Here is an 18,455-nt window from a genome sequence, read left to right as displayed (position 1 = left end):
TGGTAATTATGTTCTATTACAGTCTATTCTCATTTTCTGCAGACGTTTTGGCTTTACTATACCTCTGTGTGAAATCAAATGAATTTCATGGTCTCTTTCCGCCATTGCTAATACCAGTGTTAACAAATACCAGATTCCTTGACATCTTAACATACTGGTTTTAGCAATCGATTATGTTTTTCTGATATATCTAGCATTAGCACTTATCTGTCCAGTTGGATTCCATATACTAGTGTTGGCAATCAGTGTTTTCCTGGTCTCTATATCAATGCTGTAACAATATCAGCATACAACAGATTACGCAGCCTTGCCATATTGTTCTGAGAATTCAATGGGGTTTTCCTGGTCTCTTTTTTGGCACCCACATTAGTATCTGCACTTCAGTTTCACTGGCATTCCTAGACTGCTCTTGGCAATATTTGTGTTCCTGTGTCCATCAATGCTTTTTCCATATCAGCATGTCACATTGATTAGCATTGCTATACTTGTCTAAGTGGCTTGGACGTTGAATCACCAAAATGCTAGAGGCAGTGGAAGTGACAGCAAACACCCTTTGACAAACAGACTCCTATTTTTTGGATGTTGGTTTAGGGTATTCCACAAAGCAGAGACAAAAGAACGGAAATGGCTCTTACTGTACTTTTTACTTTTTTCTCTTTTTTTTTCCTCCGTGGCCTCTGAGAACAGGGGTAGCAAGTGCACTTTCAGGGCAAGCTAGGGTATCAGTTACTACACTTTGCTACCTCTGATTAATGTCCATGCTAGGTGGCAGGTATGATCTTACAAGCCTTTCTCTAACACTGCTGTTTCAGTTATTAGCACATTACCACTTTCTTGACCCTTTTCTTTATTAGTCACATGGATTCACACTGGACAAAAACTTCACCTTCAAGGAATACACTGGCAGGAAAAGAAAGACAGCCTGGAACCAACTCTCTCTTCCAAAGAAAGTGAAACCGTTACTCCCAGAAGTGCTATTCAAGATCTTATACTCTCGCGTACAGAAGGGGCACCTCCCTACTCCATGCTCTCCTAGACCCAATATAGCCACATCACCCCATCCTGTCAAACATCCCCTGGCTTACTTTGCTGACCTCCACCATCTTCCGCCAGCTGCATCATTTACAAAGCCATCGCAGTCAGCACACAGCTTTCTGGATGACAAGCTCTCCATTTCATGTGTATCTCAACATACCCGCAGGTAGGATACCATCAGACTGAAAGCAACAAAAATACAAGGTAAGATGCCATCTATTCACATAGGACCTGGAACAACATCCCTAAATATTCCAGGGCCATGCCAGCCCTGCTCCAATTTAGGAAAGAGCTGAAGATGCATTTCTTCAAAGAACACTACATTATGATACAGTGACAGGCTACTTCTGCCCCCTGACCCCAACTACATTTATATATATATATATATATATATATATATATATATATATATATATATATATATATATATATATATATATATATATATATATATATATATGTATATGTATATATATATATATATATGTCAAAATGGTATTGTTTTGACTTATATCACAGACCCGCTTCCCACCAACTACTTAAAAGACTTCATTCCACTGTTACTACCTCTCTGGAACAAGATTATAAATACCTCCCTCCTTCAAGGAACCACCCCAGAAATCCTGAAAACAGGGCAGGTATCCCCTATCCTAAAGAAACCAACAGCTGACCCATCAGACTTAAATAATTATCGCCCGATATCTAACATCCCCACTCTAGCCAAGCTCTTGGAAAAATGTGTTCACACCCAGCTTAGCAACCACGTTGAACAATTCAACCTGCTTAACCAATACCAATCAGGCTTCCGAGCAGGTCACAGTACTGAATCAGCCATGACACACATAATTGACGACGCTCTAAAAATCCTTGACCAAAACGAAGCCTGTTTACTAATCTTACTCGACTTGTCATCGGCATTTGACAACGTCAAACACGACAACTTGCTAGAACGCCTGAAACACAGAATGGGAATATCTGGATCTGTGCTTACCTGGTTTACCTCTTTCCTCCAAAATAGATCTCAAAGATTCAAGGTCAATCAATCCTTGTCCATCCCCGTGCCAGTCTAACTTTAGGAGTACCGCAAGGCTCTTCCCTTTCACCCACACTTTTCAACCTTTTCATGGAACCACTCACCGAACTTCTCAGTCTCTCCGAGATCTATTTCCATATGTATACAGAGGACACCCAACTCTACATCAGGATCCATTCACTTGAGGACATCAAATCTCTCAACACAACGCTACAAAAAACTCAAACATGGTTGGCCGAAAACCATTTGAAACTAAACTCCCTCAAAACGGAGTTCCTCCTAATCGCCTCCCCAACAAATCATCCACCATCCTGGAATGGATAAAGCACCTAACAGCACTCAAAGGACAACCTCTCATTGTCGAATCAGCAAAATCGCTATGTGTGATACTGGACAATAACCTAAAGATGCAGAAGCATATCAACGCTGCCACAAAAGGGGCACATTTCCACATGAACACCCTGCGAAAACTGAAACCCTTCCTGCTAGCAGACGACTTCAAACATGCAGTTCAAGCCCTAGTTATCCCAAGAGTGGAATATGGGGCTGTAACCCTAGGCGGCCTCCCCAGGTCGACGACAGCCCCGCTAAGAGCCGCTTTCAATTCAGCTGCGAGACTCATCACAGGTTCAAAGAGAACCTCTCACATCTCTCCAGACCTTAGAGCCCTCAACTGGCTCCTGTTTGAAGCTAGAATTCATCTGAAAATGGCAAGGCCTTACACTACAATTCCCTGAGTTATCTAGCTCAGAAACTGGTACTCTCTGCTGGTAATGGAGCCTCCAGAAGCTCAATGAATCTTCTACTGAAACCACAACGATTTGCCAAGAATAAAACTTACAACCGATCCTTCATCGAATGGCTCCCAGGATCTGGAATGTTTTGCCCACAGAAACAAGACTGAACCCCTCCATTGCCTCCTTCAAAAAAGAAGTGAAAGCGATTGTCATGGCTAAATTCATGTGAATTATTTACTTATTACTGTATTTTAATTACTAGTCTGTATTATTGAGTACCGTATTGTAATTACTAGTTTGTATTATTGAGCACCTAATATCTGAATCACCTATAATTGTATTTTTTTATGCTTATACTTGTTTCCAATATATGACATGTAAAGCGCTCTGATACGCGCTATATAAAACCTTCAAATGAATAAATAAATAAATAAATATACTGGGTGCTACCTTGGGACTGGACAAAGCTAAACCCCTTCGAAGAGCTAAAATGATAGCAAAACACATGTCAGGGGTTGCTTTTATTAATTTCAGGTTGGCTTGGATGGTATTTTACCAATCCAAAGCTGTAATACTGTGCCTGGAGTGATAAAAGGCTTTTGTCATTTTACACCTTGCATGGATGGCACTGTGCTAATTCTATGCTTAAAGACTTTGCTGTAGAAATGGCAAAATACTTTGTCCCTTTCCAGCTCGGTGTGAACGGCACTGTGCTAATCCTATGCTTAAAAACTTTGCTACAAAAACAAACATTTCAGGTGAGTAGATTCAGTGTCGCTGGTTTTGTAGGGTGCACTATATAGGAGCTGCTCTCCACCTAAACCTGGGAACTACCCAGAGTTCTCAGCTTCTTTTTTGCATAATTTATTCGTCACTCTAAACCTGAAAGGGTATTGTTTTGACTTATACTGGGTGCTTCCTTGTGTCTGGACAAAGCTGAACCTCTCTAAAGAGCTATAATGATAGTGAAACACGTGTCGGGGGTTGCCTTTATTAATTTCAGGATGGCTGGGATGGTATTTTACCAATCCAAAGCTATAATACTGTGCCTAGAGTGGTAAATCTTTTGTCATTTTACAGCTCGGGTGGATGGTACTGTGCTAATGCAATGCTTGAAGACTTTGCTGTAGAAATAGCAAAATAGTGTGTGCGTGTGCATGTGTGTTACTTAATATGTTCCTGGTCTGTCCATAAATGCCATACTTATATCAACACATGCTAGAAGATCATGTTTCACAAATACTCACTAATTTGGTACACGTAAAATCACCATACATAGCTCACGATAATTATGAGGGCCCTCACGTCTCACTGACCTGTCACTTGACAGATTTGGCTCATGCCTCTCACTTATATTCAGTATTAAAACGTTCAAATGAACCCTCTGCATGATCTTCTAGATCTAGACCATGCAATCTTCATTAAATAAATGTACGTTTTCTTTTCCTTTCTCCTTTTCATTTCAGGTGTTTAATGTATCACTGTAGTGTTTAGTTCTGTGATTAATTGTCCTAATGATGATCCCATATTGATACGGGATGGAAACGCCGTTGACACACACTCTGACCAATGATGATCCCATATTGACACGGGATCGAAACACCGTTGACACACACTCTGACCAATGATGATCCCATATTGACATGGGATCGAAACACCGTTGACACACACTCTGACCAATGATGATCCCATATTGAGACGGGATCGAAACGCCGTTGACACACACTCTGACCAATGATGATCGCATATTGAGACGGGATCGAAACGCCGTTGACTCACACTCTGACCAATGATGATCCCATACTGAGACGGGATCGAAACGCCGTTGACACACACTCTGACCAATGATGATCCCATATTGAGACGGGATCGAAACGCCGTTGACAAACACTCTGACCAATGATGATCCCATATTGAGACGGGATCGAAACGCCGTTGACAAACACTCTGACCAATGATGATCCCATATTGACACGGGATCGAAACACCGTTGACACACACTCTGACCAATGATGATCCCATATTGAGACGGGATCGAAACGCCGTTGACACACACTCTGACCTGCTAGATCATGTATAAACTTCCTTTTTGGGTGTAGAAGTGAACTGTTTTCTAAATAAGTGACCCTATTTTCGTATATGTTTTTTGGTCACACCTTGCCTTTTGCCTGTATGTTGTCTGATTTTCTCTGTTTTTAACACCTGCTTTGATTTACCCCGGTGGTGGTACATTCCCTAATTTTGCTTTGTTGGTTTTATCTTTGAAAATAAATTGGAATTGTATAGTCATTGAAATATTTCATGGGAATTATTATTTTTCCAGAAAATAGTCTAATCTAATGTTTAGGGACCACTGTTCCTTTACTTATGATAGTGGTGTAGCATGATTTACAAGCAACTTGTGCTTGCTTGTGCCAGCCCAGCGGTCGCCCAGAGAGACACGCACACAGACACATACTAACTTAAGACATTTGCACTTGCAAAGTGTATGTAAATATATGAAGTATGAAAGGATATTTGTTTTGCATCAGGTGGGCTGCTCCTAAAGTGTAGTAGATAGTCACAAGAGTTCCCAATATCTCTCTCTTTTCTTCCTCGGATTTCGACATGTCGAGCCCATTCAGCAGAATTTCTTTGGCAGACTCCGCGTGCTGCAAAGCCTGAACGGGAAGAGCTGCAAAGAAAGACAAGTAACATAAAAAAACGGGTTTAAAATTGATGAAGACTGGGGGCCTATGTGTACTGTCTGTTTGCACAAACATGAACATTTGTAAACAAGATGCTGTCAATGCACCTCCTCATGAAGTGGTTGGTAGATGGTGAGGTATTAACTACATCTAGGACACATTGATACCGCTGGTGTGGTAAATACCGTTTATTCCGAGTTTTCCTCTGGAGAATGAGGAACTAGAAGCAGAATTTGTGTTTTCTCCAAGGAATTTTGCAGGTATCGGAATCCAGTGTAGTTTTTTCTCCCAGTACATTTTGGAACGTTTGACTTGACAAAATCCATCAGGGGAAAATTGCAGAGGTGCGGCGTTTATTGCAAAATTTGGAATTTGGACAATAACCTCTATCTGTTATTAGAGCCAATGTATCCAAATGTATGCTTGGGTTAACAAAACAATTAGAAATATCCACTCCATAGCAGTATAAATCAACTTCCTAGTTTTGCGTCATATGTTAATTTGTCACCCTTCCTGACAAATCTATTTCAATTGCAACATCGAACATCAAACAAGCATTGGTACAGCTAGCGGGTCTCAGCAGTAACAACTAATGGCTTTGCTGGGCTCTTTTTTTTGTGTGCATCCACGTCAGCGACGTTTCAATGAATTTGTATTATTTAACATGGCCATCAAAGATGGTCGCAGTGGATGTGTGAGAATACACAACAGAGAACACGTTTGTTAAAAAAATAGAAAACCTATTTTTGGTGCTTGCCACGCAGGCGTGTGGAATATGCACCCGCGGGCAGCAATCTAGAAAAGGGCAAAATATAATTGAAAGATGGAAACCTGCAGATTGTGCAGCGGATACAAATTTTAAAAAAAGACAAGTGAAGTGGAAGAGAGACAGGAAGGTGGCTACAAGTTGGAAGGGGTGGGGTTGCCACTGAGGAACTGGGTTGATGGGGGATATTTAAAAAAAATTACCGGGGTGGGCAGGGGGAGCTGAGGAAGCATCGGAAGACCTGGAGAGGGACAGAGGCAACACAGAGTGCGAATGATCAGGGCAAAGTAATGGGGAAGCAAGTAAACGTGCACTCCTTCCATGCAGTGCTTAGAAGGAAATAAAAAAGTAGTTCCCTGAATGCAAGCAACATCAGCAGTGGAAGAATACAAGTCAGCTAAATCAGGAAACTGATACCAAAATGCTGCTGAGCAGAGCAAGTTCAAGAGTATAGAACATAGTAATTTAATCAAGTGGATATAGGATAGTATTTGAATCAAGAGGAGCAAACTGAGATAGACGACAAAGCCATCCAATCATGAACAATGGGTTGACCCAAAGCCCACTCCATGTATATTGGAGACAAAGGAGCCTTTTTATGTAGCTTTTTTTTTTTACTGAGTTTTATATAGCGCGAACTTGACCCGGTATCAGGTATCAGAGCGCTTTACATAGTACCAGTTGCGTTACATGAGGACACATTCATTTTTGTTAGGCACGGGGAGATTAAGTGATTTGCCCAGAATCACAGGATGTTCAGATTCATTGCCGAGACTCGAACTCGGTTCCCCAGATTCGAGGTTGACCGCCCTAGCCGTTAGGCCAACTCCACTCCCCAACTAGCTTTCATGCAATGCAGCACAGCATGCCACCTTGCAGCGCTGCGTAAAAGGGCATGAATGCGCCGTATTTTTAACATAATACAACACTCTCCTGTCCTTTCCTTGCGCTGCTATTCTTTTGACTGCCTAGCACCAACTCTGGGCACCCTTGCACCAAAATGCAAGGGTGCCTGTGTTGTAAGCAGGATGCGCAGAAACAATCCTCTGAGGCATTTTCCTCTTTCTGTGTGCGCTGCAAAGTGCAGCACACTTAGAAAGAGGAAATAACAGGAGAAGTAAATACAATACTCCTTGTTAAGCCTCACCTGGGAGGCATAGAATTTTGATGTATTCCACAATTTCCCAGTTATAGTTAATCTGGGAATGCTCCAAAACCCATGGGTGGATGTATGGAAACATCCACGCTCCACCCATGGAACGAATCCCTGGGGCAGAGAAACACAACATAGCGATCTGCGATGCATTGCATTACTCTGGATTTATCAAGCCATGCAGGGCCAGGCAAGCTAGCCTGGCCCTGACTTAGGTTTTGTGTTGCCATGGCGCCCCATGGCGCTGTGCAAGGAAGACGCAAAACCTTCACAAATATTCCTCAAAAGGTCTGGCTAACAGGCAACTAAACAAGTCTGTCAGCTCAGAACTCAAAAGTGGCCGGTAACGTTGAGTTTCTGACCTAGTAGGTGTCAGGAAGTTAGTTATTTATTATGTGTTTTTTAATTAAAGCACGTTCCTGGTTCACTCCAGTCACATCTCTTTCTTTCACAGCCTTTTGAAAGTGCTTTGGCTTCATAAAAATGATTTTAATCTCAGAAAAAGAAAATTATGCTGAACAACCTAATTGTGCCTCTATATATGTCCCAATAAGAGGGTGGCCCCTTTTATTTTGGCGTGAGATGTAAGGGTTAGAGCAGAATGGAATGAGGTCAGATTTAGAATGTGGAATTTGCAGTTAGTTGCAGAAGAATAAAGACGTGTTATACTAAACTACGTGTGTGGCTTAGTCATTGGCGAGTACTTGGGCAAGGAGGACGCTACTATTGGTGACGAGATTGAAGATGAGTAACCTGAAGATCGACAGTGCTCTGCCAGAGAGTTTGCCGTGGTCCAAACAAACTGCTCATGCGTGCCTCGTGTGCCATTGTCGAAGTATGGGATAGACACTTAATGTATGTGGAGTCAAAGCGCAGCTCCAGCTGCTGTGAAGCAGTTAAAGATAATTAAAGCATTGCTGAGATTCTACACGTCGTTGGCTGAGAACATGCTGGTCAAGCCATACATATAAAGGTACAGCGCTGTCACGCAAGATAAAGTTATATGTCATAAGCAGTGTTATCGCTGAAGGCAGGATACAAGCAGGTTTTCAAAGAGCAGTCACTGATAATCGAAAATAACAAAATAACACTGCAAACAGAAATGCTGCAAGGCAAAAATAAACCAGGTGTTAGCTAGTGCAACTTGACATTTAGAAAAGAAGAAATAATTAGCTTACTGAAACCATTAAAGAGAGTCACTGTACCGCTGCACTCTGTGAAGTGGCTCAAGGAGACGTGCCCAAGGTTGTGCTTCCCAAGCCGTCCATACCTGAAGTGGCCAGCCACAAAAATTGCTGGGTGGGGCTCACAACGATTACACAGGTCTTCAAGGAATAAAGAGCCTAAAATGACTCTCAGAATAGTGACATTTTTCAGATGGCAATAAAGAAAGTCACATTTCCACCTATAGATGTTCTAGAGGCCAGCACATTGCAAGGCCTCACAGATGAGTTGCATAAACCAAGTCACAGTGATCCACAAGCAGCGTCATTAACTTCCACACTGATCTACAATGCTGCTGCGTTCCTGAAACCACCATCACCTTTCGATACCGCAAAATATTGGTGATAGATGGATTGTTTGGATAGAGACATTTGGAGATTTCGTTGATGCACACTAACAATTTTAGTTTTTCATTTAACAGAGGGAGAGATGTAATGTTTTGTGAGTTAGCAATAACAGAACCCTTTTGTCTCCTGATGGATTCCGTAGAGCTGTGACGTAAGTGTTAGAGCAGAATGCAATCAGGGCTGATTTAGAATGTTGAGTTCGCCGTTTCACGCAGAAAAACAAAGACGTGTTATACTAAGCTACGTGTGTGGCATAGTCATTGGTGAGTACCCGGGCTGGGAGGACGCTATAGCTGCCACTGCAGCAAACAAGAACTACTTCATCTAGAAACAGTGATGCATGCATTACAACAAAATAGAACCAGATGCATTTCGATCTATGCATTCTTCCCTACTAATTTTGTAATGTTCTAACGTAGTTGCATCACGGGCGGGAGCTATGTTTTTCTTCTTGGTGCCCCGGAAGTAGTTCCTGGAAGAGGGGCGGTCGGTGATGTCATCGGGCGCGCGAGGCTTCCCAGATGAGGATAAAACCACAAGCAGAACCAGGACCTTCCTCTTTGTCCCCTCCAGAGGCTACAGAAGGCGGATCGGCAGCCAGTTACGGCATTTCAGGACTTTAGTGGTGCGGCGAGGGATCTGCAGCAGCGTCCTTTGGATTGCAACGGTTCGCAATGACAGGTTGGTAGGCTGGTCTTCAGTGTGGGGCTTCTGGAGGGGGCCGCATGGCGTGGTTTATAGTTTTTAAGGTAGGTAGCAGGTTGGTTGTGTGAGGTGAGTATACGCAACAGCCAGCAGGACTAACTTTGAGCTTGGTTCGCACGACCGTGGTTTGTGAGTATCCCGGGAAGCGCCATACATGCTTTTTATTAATTGAAGAGTGGTGCATGTGGTATGGGTCTGTTTTTTCATTGTAAATAATTTGCACCCCTGTTTTCATGCATGAGCTTGGTTTGCTTAGCTGCCGGTGGGGTGGTGAGTATCCCCGCCCAGCAGCATGACCCAGTTTGCATGTTTGCTTTGGTCTTGCTGTGCGGAAGTGCTGTGTAAGGCTGGGTTGGAGCGGGTGGTGAATCTCTGCCGTGTTTCTTTGGTGGGCCCGTGGTGTGTCTGGGGCCCGCATGGAGGTGTTATTGCCATCAGAGTGGGTCAAACATCGGGCACCGGCCGCGTGGAGGAATTAGCAGCGATTTTTCACCTTTCTGGGTTCAGAAAACTGTGCTTAGTAATTTGTCCATAAATTGTCCCAAAAAAAAGGTAACTTTTACTCCAATGGTTATGTGTTCAAATCCTGGTGTTCCAATGGTTGTGGTTTTTGAGCTAAAAATACAACGAGCAAAGACAGAGAGAGAAGGGAACAAAGGGGTGGGGGCTAAGGAGCGTGCGGCCGACCTTCGTGAAGGCATTGGAAGGATTGGTCGGCACTTGTGTTTTGGTTATTGGCGGGCTACCTGTCCCTGGCGAGCACACTGCGATATACGGTGTTGCAGGAGGAATGGGACACGATAGCCTAGTGGTTAAGGGCTCTGTCTCCAGTCCAAAGGTTAGGTGTTCCAATAATAGTGTCAATCACGCTCAAGGTGGGTGGGTTAACCCATTTCAACCACCTGTGCTTTTATTTAGCTAGATCCCTAAGCCATTTGAAATGCCTAGGTGTTTAATTATGTGTTTTAACAATGTGTTCATTCACCTAGCTGAATTAGTTTGGTACATCCATTTGGAATAACTATGTGTTTAATAATTCCTTTTGTAGCTTCAATATGAATCTCGGTTTTCCCTGGTCTTACAAAATTGTAAGGCTTAAAGGCTGGCAGGGTATACATTTGAAAGGTGAACATTTAGGGGTCGCGGGTTGCGTTAAGGGGTTACCACAGCAAGTTATTGACATGACAGTTTTGTCTAATGGTATGTTTCTTTCGTTCCATGTAGTGCTTTCATAAGCAGATGTTCACTTCCGTCCATGGCTCTAAAGCGCACCCGGGTTGCCAAGGACGCGCCAGCCATGCAAGAGGAATTTAGGTCGCTCAACGGATTGTGTAAGGTAGCAAAGACGCATGGCAGAGAATGGGCCCTCCAGACGTTGTCACAGGGGCCAGAAGAAACGTCTCAACAGGCAGCCCCTCCAACCAATCGGCAGAGAAAGGTCCCGGCTCGTTACTAGGAAGCCCTCCCAGAACCTACCAAGGGTGGGGCAGGCTCAGGTGGGGCCAGCAGGTCGGGCTCAGGGTAAGGACCCAGCAACCAGCGCGCCAGGACAGCGGTTGAGTGGGAGGCCTATCGACCAGATCAGAGGGGTTCCGTCCTCAGCAGCCCAGGATGGGATTTTACCTCAGCCTGAGGGAGCAACAGCGGTTACGCAGGTGAACGGGGGTGTCACTCAGCCTACTGCAACCCCTGTGACCGAGACTGCTCAGGTTGGTGTTTTTGTAGGGTCTCGGCCAAGTGGGCCGGTCGCTACACACTCGGTAACCAAATAAGGCATCGGGCGGCTAACGTGTGGGTCCAATCAGCGAGACGGACCATTCGCCCCTGGTCATCTCCTCCACATTGTAGGCTTCGACTGTCGGCGGTCCCGCTATTCCTGGTCCAGTGCCACACACAGTGGCCCCCTCTATGCCAATACCAACTTCACAGGTTCCCCACACCATGAGCCCAATGCTTTTTGAGTCTGCAACACCTGCGCTAGCCCCATCAGCAGCCAATACTTGTCACGTGCCAGCAGAAACAAAAGAAACAAGCATTGGCATAGCCAATAGGTCTCGCCTTTGGGACCTTATAAGTGTTTAGCTATGCAACAGTTGCATAACTAAATACTTATAAGGTCCCAAAAGCGAGACCTATTGGCAATGCCAAACGGCCGTGCGGCCGCGAAAGTGAAAGTGATCGCAATCGCGATCAAACATCAAAGCGGCCGTGCGGCCGCGAAAGTGAAAGTAATATCGGTAAAATGCGGCGCGCGCGCCCGCGCACATGCACTGTAGCTCTAGGCTGGCCTAGTAGCACTTTTTGGAGCCCTCTCAATAAGTCTCGCCAGACCAGCGCATGCGCTGGGTCAGGCGAGACCTAAAAATCTTCAAGGGAGAATACATCGATGTCTTTCACCTAATCAAAGCAGGAATGATTCAGGGAAACAGCAAGGTGGGTAAGGAAGGGGAGCCTAAACAAAAGAAGGTATGGGTGGAATGGTCCATCAGGAACTGGGTGACAGGGTTTTCTATCTACTCGGCTAAACTGGTAGAAAAGTTCCCCGCTATGGCCGTGCAGCTGTTCAGCTATATGTCTATGATCCATGCTGCAGCCTCCGACATCCCTGGTACATCCCTGGTACTGTTTGGCTGCAATATGACATGAAGTTCAGACAGATGAAGGCAGTTAGGCCTGAAATGGCATGGGACCAAAGAGAGATAAACATTTGGCACGACAAATTCTACATAGCGGTGGCTTGTCCCCCGCCCCTAATTAAGGGGCGGGGGACAAGAAGCAGGCTTGTTGGCAGCATAACAAGAAAGAATGCAATAGGGGTTCTGCATGCAAATGTAAGCACTTATGTTCCTTTTGTGGGACCCAGGGTCACCCAGAGGCCAAGTGTTTCAAGAAGCTGGGAAAAGCAGGAGAGCAGCACCTCCCCAAAAGCCGCTAGTTTCAACGTTTTATGAGTTATCTGTCTAACGTGCATGTGATGTATCTAATTTAAGCGCTGGTGCAGTCTGCCCCCCCCACTTCACTTTAACTACTGTGCTGGTATAAAAGGGTTTCAATTTTTATTTGAGACTGACACTTTTTTTGTGTTCCATGCAGCTAATGGTTGCTTGTTTTCAAATGAAATACGTGCATCGATTTTTTTCAGACAAAGACTTAGAAGTCTCATCGTCTCATTGTTTTAGTTAGGAAATTAAAGACTCCTCACCAAATAAATATGAAATATAGATTTGTATTTCTATAATGTAAAACATTAGTTTGATGAGAATGAACCTGTTTTGTTTTGGCCTGGTATTCATTTGTGCGGCTGCTTAACATCCCATTACTGTCCCTATGCAGGAATACAGACTCTAGGGGCCTCATTAAGAGATGCCTAAGGTTGAAAGGGGAGATAACAGGACTGGAACTACCAATTTCAGACCCTTTCTCCCATCAAAACTCTGGGCATTATACTTTGTTTAGACCTGAATGGGGAATGACATGCAGACCTGGTGTTACTGGGCCCTTTTATGTATGCCAATCCCAATTATGGGGCCCAATAATTGGCTCTTTCCATTCTTTTTACTGTTACAATGATGGCCACGTTGTATAGACAGGGAAAGGCATTAGGGGACAGAACAGGCTCGTGTGAGGCTGGGCGGAAGTATTGTCTTCTCCTTCAGTGGTGCTGCAGGTGGTCGGGTGAGGGGGCGGGCTGCCTCGGATGTAGAGCCACACTCGGTATAACCAGGTTCAGTGTTCTCACACCCAGTAATACTAGGGCAGAAACACTGAGCAAATTGTAGCATGGAGGGGCAGTAGCCCCTTCGGGTTTTGCACCACTACTGGGCTTTTGACTCACCAGAGGCTAATTTCATGTGTAGGCTTTTCAGAGCAGATCCATCTTCGCACGAGCACTAGTTACCCAACTTTACACAACACGAGCCAAACTTCCTTTCACTTGCAACGAAAGGCTGTTTACCACCATTGCATTTTATTGCAAGTTCTGAAAGTCTGGGCAGACTTTACTAGCTTTTGCAAAACCACACCACTGAACCCCTCGAAGTTCGAACATGCCATTTAAAACACACACAACGACATTGTTGATATGCTTGTAAATTTACAGTGCAAACAAAGCACTATCGAGGCACTATCGAGGCCTCCTTCGTCCTTGTCAATCTTTATACTTGAGCCTGATTCATACCTGTAAACAGACACTTTACTTAAAATTACAAATGCTTGCTCTATCTATGCCATGGGGGAGGAGGGAGGGAATAAAGACAGCACTGTCCAACAAACCAGTATGGTATGCCAAGCAGTTAGGAAAATGGGATGATCAGGTTGTCCATTCCAACAGGGTGGGCAGGAGGGATGCTGGGCTGTGAGGAATTACAGAAAGTAAGCAAGGCATTATCAAATTGTCTCTCCTGCTCGCCACAGTTCTTGTACTTGATGGTGAGCCACCTTTGGAGGCAAGCACTTCAGAGGGCGGATGAGCAAGTGGTATGTTCCAGGACTGAGGGATGCATAACTCTGATGAGAAAGAATAGGACCCAGAACCCAAGCCGAGCAACTATCAAAGCAGTACCCCCACCCTGATTACGTAAAACTAACAGTCAGTGCTGTCGCACATGGGAAGTATAATAAATAGAAAAGCAAAACAAAAGCACTGCAGCTGAGTAAAAGGAAACTGAGGAAGAACCAGCTTGTTGTGCCCAGGTCGTACCACAACATATGTCAAACCTCGCCATTCTTCTAGCACCTACCCAGGAAGCAGCCCACTCACTGAGTAGACCGCCCCTGGGCTAGACTGAACAGCTCCATACTGGAAACTTCATAGTACAGGAAAAAGCTAATTTGCTGAAAGTAGACATGACAAATGCAAAAAGGGCAGAAGGCATTCTGGTTTCACTTATTCTTTTAGAATCCATTTGTAGTGTTAGGGAATTCATGTGGTCCAGGAAGCGAAGATGGCTGTTTTGACTCAAGATATTCCTGAATTTAGTGGCACCACTAATAGAAAGAGGAAGTAAACCCTGAGCTTGCAATCATAAGGTTCCTGTTGGGTATTTAATTGCCTCTTCCTTGTGTGCCTCCTAAAGCAGGTTCCTGATGACTCCACTTCTTGAAGGTAACCCACACCATCCAATATCTATTCACATCCAGGGGGTGTTGTTCCATAATTATGCAGATGACCCCAAGGGTAGTTATCTGGTTATGTAAGGTAGTCAATAAAGAATTGAACAGTACTGAAGAAATATCTACACAGACTCAATTGGGAAAAGGCAGTGATTTGGCCTCAATGAGGCTCATATTTGGGATTGAGCACTTATAATAAGAGACAAAAATAAATTGTCCTCTCTTTACAGTGGGGTCTGTAAAGATCCAAACTAAAAATGTTAACATTTTTGAAGTTATATTTCACAAGAAAATATTGATGGATGCCCATGTGAAAATCAACATATCATCCTTCAAATATTACTTTAAAAATGACTGCGAATAGTTACTAAATTATTGCGAAAGTCTACGAAATCCAGTATTGATGGAGCAATATTTGGAGACAAAATGTATTACGTCAAGTTCTTACTCCTTGGCACTACCAACCAGAAAACGAGAAAACTGCAGGCCCTACGAAATAAAGCAGAACAAATCATATAAATCAAAATCATATAAACTCTCAGAATCTAAGCTCTAGAACCAAAAATAGGATACAATTGCCAACAACCCACACAGCTTCCCTAGTCCAGGATCTAAACTATGAAATTAAGGATGGGCAATGGAGACACACCTATTCAAACAATGGTAGTAGCACACTACAAACGATATTTGCAATTACAATTAGAACCTCCTGCCATCAGGCAATAGACCAGCATCTATTCTGGGATTCTTTGAAGAAGGGTATGTTGGATATTTTCTCTCCAAGACTTCTTTTATCTTAGCCTCGATAAGGATCTGGAGTTACCCCGCCACACTGGCAGGAGATGGAGGCAGTATAAGAGTTGGACATAATAGAGCAAGGGAGGTAGTTTTTGTCAGTTTCATGCAAAGAAGATAACTCTCTCCTATCGTTTTTGGATCAGTTCCTTTTGTGCCCACCCCTGTTCTCAGGTTAGTGGGCACCATCAGTCTCCCTTACTGGGGTATCTGGTCTTTTCAGTATAGTTGTGCTCCTCCTTGCCATCAGAGTATATTAGGATATATGGAACTGTAGGCAATGGTGATGAATAATGAGAGCACAATGCATTCTCTCCAACTTATTTAAAGAGGCCAAATCCTCTCCTTCACAGGCACAGCGAGGTGCAGAACACACCAGTGTGCGTTCCCACAAGATGGATACACTACTCTGGCTTCTACTCCGCTGAGACATCAGACAATTTTAGTCCCACCATAGTGATGAAGTATGTGCTTTCAGTAGGACTACTCCTTATTAGGATGATGAGGAGGCAGTTGAGATTTTACTAATGTACAGAACACCAGGTGTCAACCACTGTAGTTGTGTCCAACTCCCCTTCACAATATATGAGCCCTTCCTTGAACATCATAATATGTGGCCATAACAGGATCAGCGACAGGGGGTAGGAGCGAGAGAGGACGCAAGGCAAATGTTATGGATAAGACACTGATTTATGCAAGACAAGATTGTGAGCGTGAGGTTCCAGAATGGGTAAGGTGACATCAATCAAGGAACCTTGGGGTTGGGACAGTTGAGGGCTGTAGTAGGAGTTGAGGTTTGTGTAGTCCTGTATCTCTACAATTGTAGCAATAAAATTCTACAAAACATTTCCATGTGCGGTGCTTATCTTAAAGCAAACCGCCACATATTTATGGTAATGAGTGGGCCTTCTTATTTGGTAACAGGACCAACAAATGAGAATTTCATGCAGCAGTCGTGCTGTCATGACAAGGAGATGCCGAAGAGAGGATCAGGCCTTTGAGTGGCGAACAGCAAGAAATTCTGGGGACTTCTGATGCTGCTGCACTGTTTGGAAGAGAGAGAGTCTAAGGCCCAAGACTCTTTCTCCGCCCAGAACTGCGAGGTCCACCAGCTGTTTGAGGAACAGTAAGACTATGTAACGTTAAGCGCTGTGGGGTGGGTGTGTAAGCAGTGAAGTGCGTTTACGGTGTTTTGGGCAGATTAGCACTGTTAACTGTGGCTGTATACTTTTAAAGATAACTGGTGGAGAATAAGGGTTACCGTTTTTTGCAACCTTCAAACTGTGCATTCTGCGGTCTTGTGCGGAATTTGATGATGGGTGGCTCGAGCATGGTCAGTGACGTCTGCTGATTATGTGTACTGGCAATTGAAGACATACTCACGTACGTGGGTGTGCATGAGGGCGGCCATCTTTGATTGGGCTCTTGCTCGCTGTTCACGGTGATACGCACATTGATCAAGGTTACGTGTCAGGGGAGGGTTTTGCAATGCACGTTGTTGATCTCGGCTTGCGGTGGCAATCACACCTTGTTCCTTACATGTGTCTCACAACTTCTTCATACTTGAATGGTTTGGAAGATCGGTGACACGAACACCTTGTTTTTCAATGTGTGTCACAATTTCCTCAGAATTGAGTTATTGGAAGGATCAGTGACACGCGCACCTTGTTCTTTACGCGTGTCACAATTTTCTCATTTTTTTTTTTATTGTTGGAGGATTTGGAGATCCGCACGCCTAATAATTTATACTCATCGTTGCCTTGCAGGAAGTGGTGACTAGGCACCCAGTATATGAGTGTTGGGCTCGCAATGAAAGTAAATTTGTCTTGGGACTCTGACCAGGTTGGTTCTTCCATTTTGAGAAGTTGTTGTTATTATTGTATTTTTCTCTTCAGAGTTGCAAGGACGACCTCCAATATGTCCCAGCCACCAGCATTTCTATCAGAGAAGGCAGAGCCATTGCTAACTTGGAAGCAAAGGAGGACGTTATTTGACTGCTACCTGTTTGCTATAGGTGGAGAACGGTTCTCTATAGCTAGGAAGCAAGCTACATTGTTGTATAACCTTGGTCTAGAACAAAGTAACATTTATGAGAGCCTAGAAGAAATACCAGTGGGCAGTGGAGATGGAGACCTTGGGGATCAGTATGAATTGTCCATAATGATGCTGGAGAAGCACTTTGGTAGTAGTATTAATGTTGTTCTTGAAAGACATATGTTTTTTTCAAGCACTCAGGGGAAAACAGAGAGTGGGGAGCTATATAGCCTCTTTAAGAACACTATCTCATACATGTGACTTTGGGAAATTAACAGGCTCATTAATAAGAAACCAGTTGGTGGGATGAAACTAATTATCAGAGAGTGCAGGAGAAATTGTTAGTTAAGGATCCTGATCTCAAGGAGGCTTTAGCCATTGTGTAGGCTATGGAGAATGCTTTGACCAGGGGCGTAACAAACACCCCCGGAGCCCCCGCGGTGCGGGGGGGCCCCCAGTCTTCGGTTAGGTGAAGGGGGCCCCCTCAGCTCTTCAGTAAAGAGCTGGGAGAGAAATGCTTGCTGTAAAAAGCAGGTGCAGTCTGCAGCCTGCTCAGAGCTCCTCGCGCTGACCCAGGGCAGGACTGAAGAGAAACAAAGTAACATGTTACATTGTTTCTCCTCAGTCAGAGCCCGGCCGGAAAAGGGATGGGGGTGGGGGCCCCCGAGAGAGCATTCCCCACTGGCACAGCCTCTGAGAAGGGACGAGGCAACAGAGTGTTGGCGGAGAAGGTTTGCAGCTCCAGGGACAGGACTCTGCTGGGACACATTGGAAGGTAAGCAAGCATTGGAAATGCAATTGGCTTCGCAGTCTCCCTAGATGGCACA

At 44.2% G+C, this 18,455-nt stretch overlaps 1 protein-coding gene across 1 annotated transcript in view; it reads right to left on the bottom strand.

The window, feature by feature from the left end:
- TTC23L (tetratricopeptide repeat domain 23 like) overlaps window positions 1-18,455 on the bottom strand; it is a 145,718-nt gene that overhangs the window by 65,882 nt on the left and 61,381 nt on the right. The window contains exon 5 of the mRNA XM_085640707.1: window positions 5,323-5,479. Within this exon, the coding sequence (XP_085496833.1) occupies window positions 5,323-5,479 (157 nt within the window). The remainder of the gene's footprint in view (window positions 1-5,322; window positions 5,480-18,455) is intronic.

The sequence above is a fragment of the Triturus cristatus genome, chromosome 2_1 (genome assembly GCF_964204655.1).
Source record: "Triturus cristatus chromosome 2_1, aTriCri1.1, whole genome shotgun sequence".
NCBI lineage: Eukaryota > Metazoa > Chordata > Amphibia > Caudata > Salamandridae > Triturus > Triturus cristatus.
Note: the sequence above shows the minus strand (reverse complement) of the source record. Positions and strands in the feature narration are given on the sequence as shown.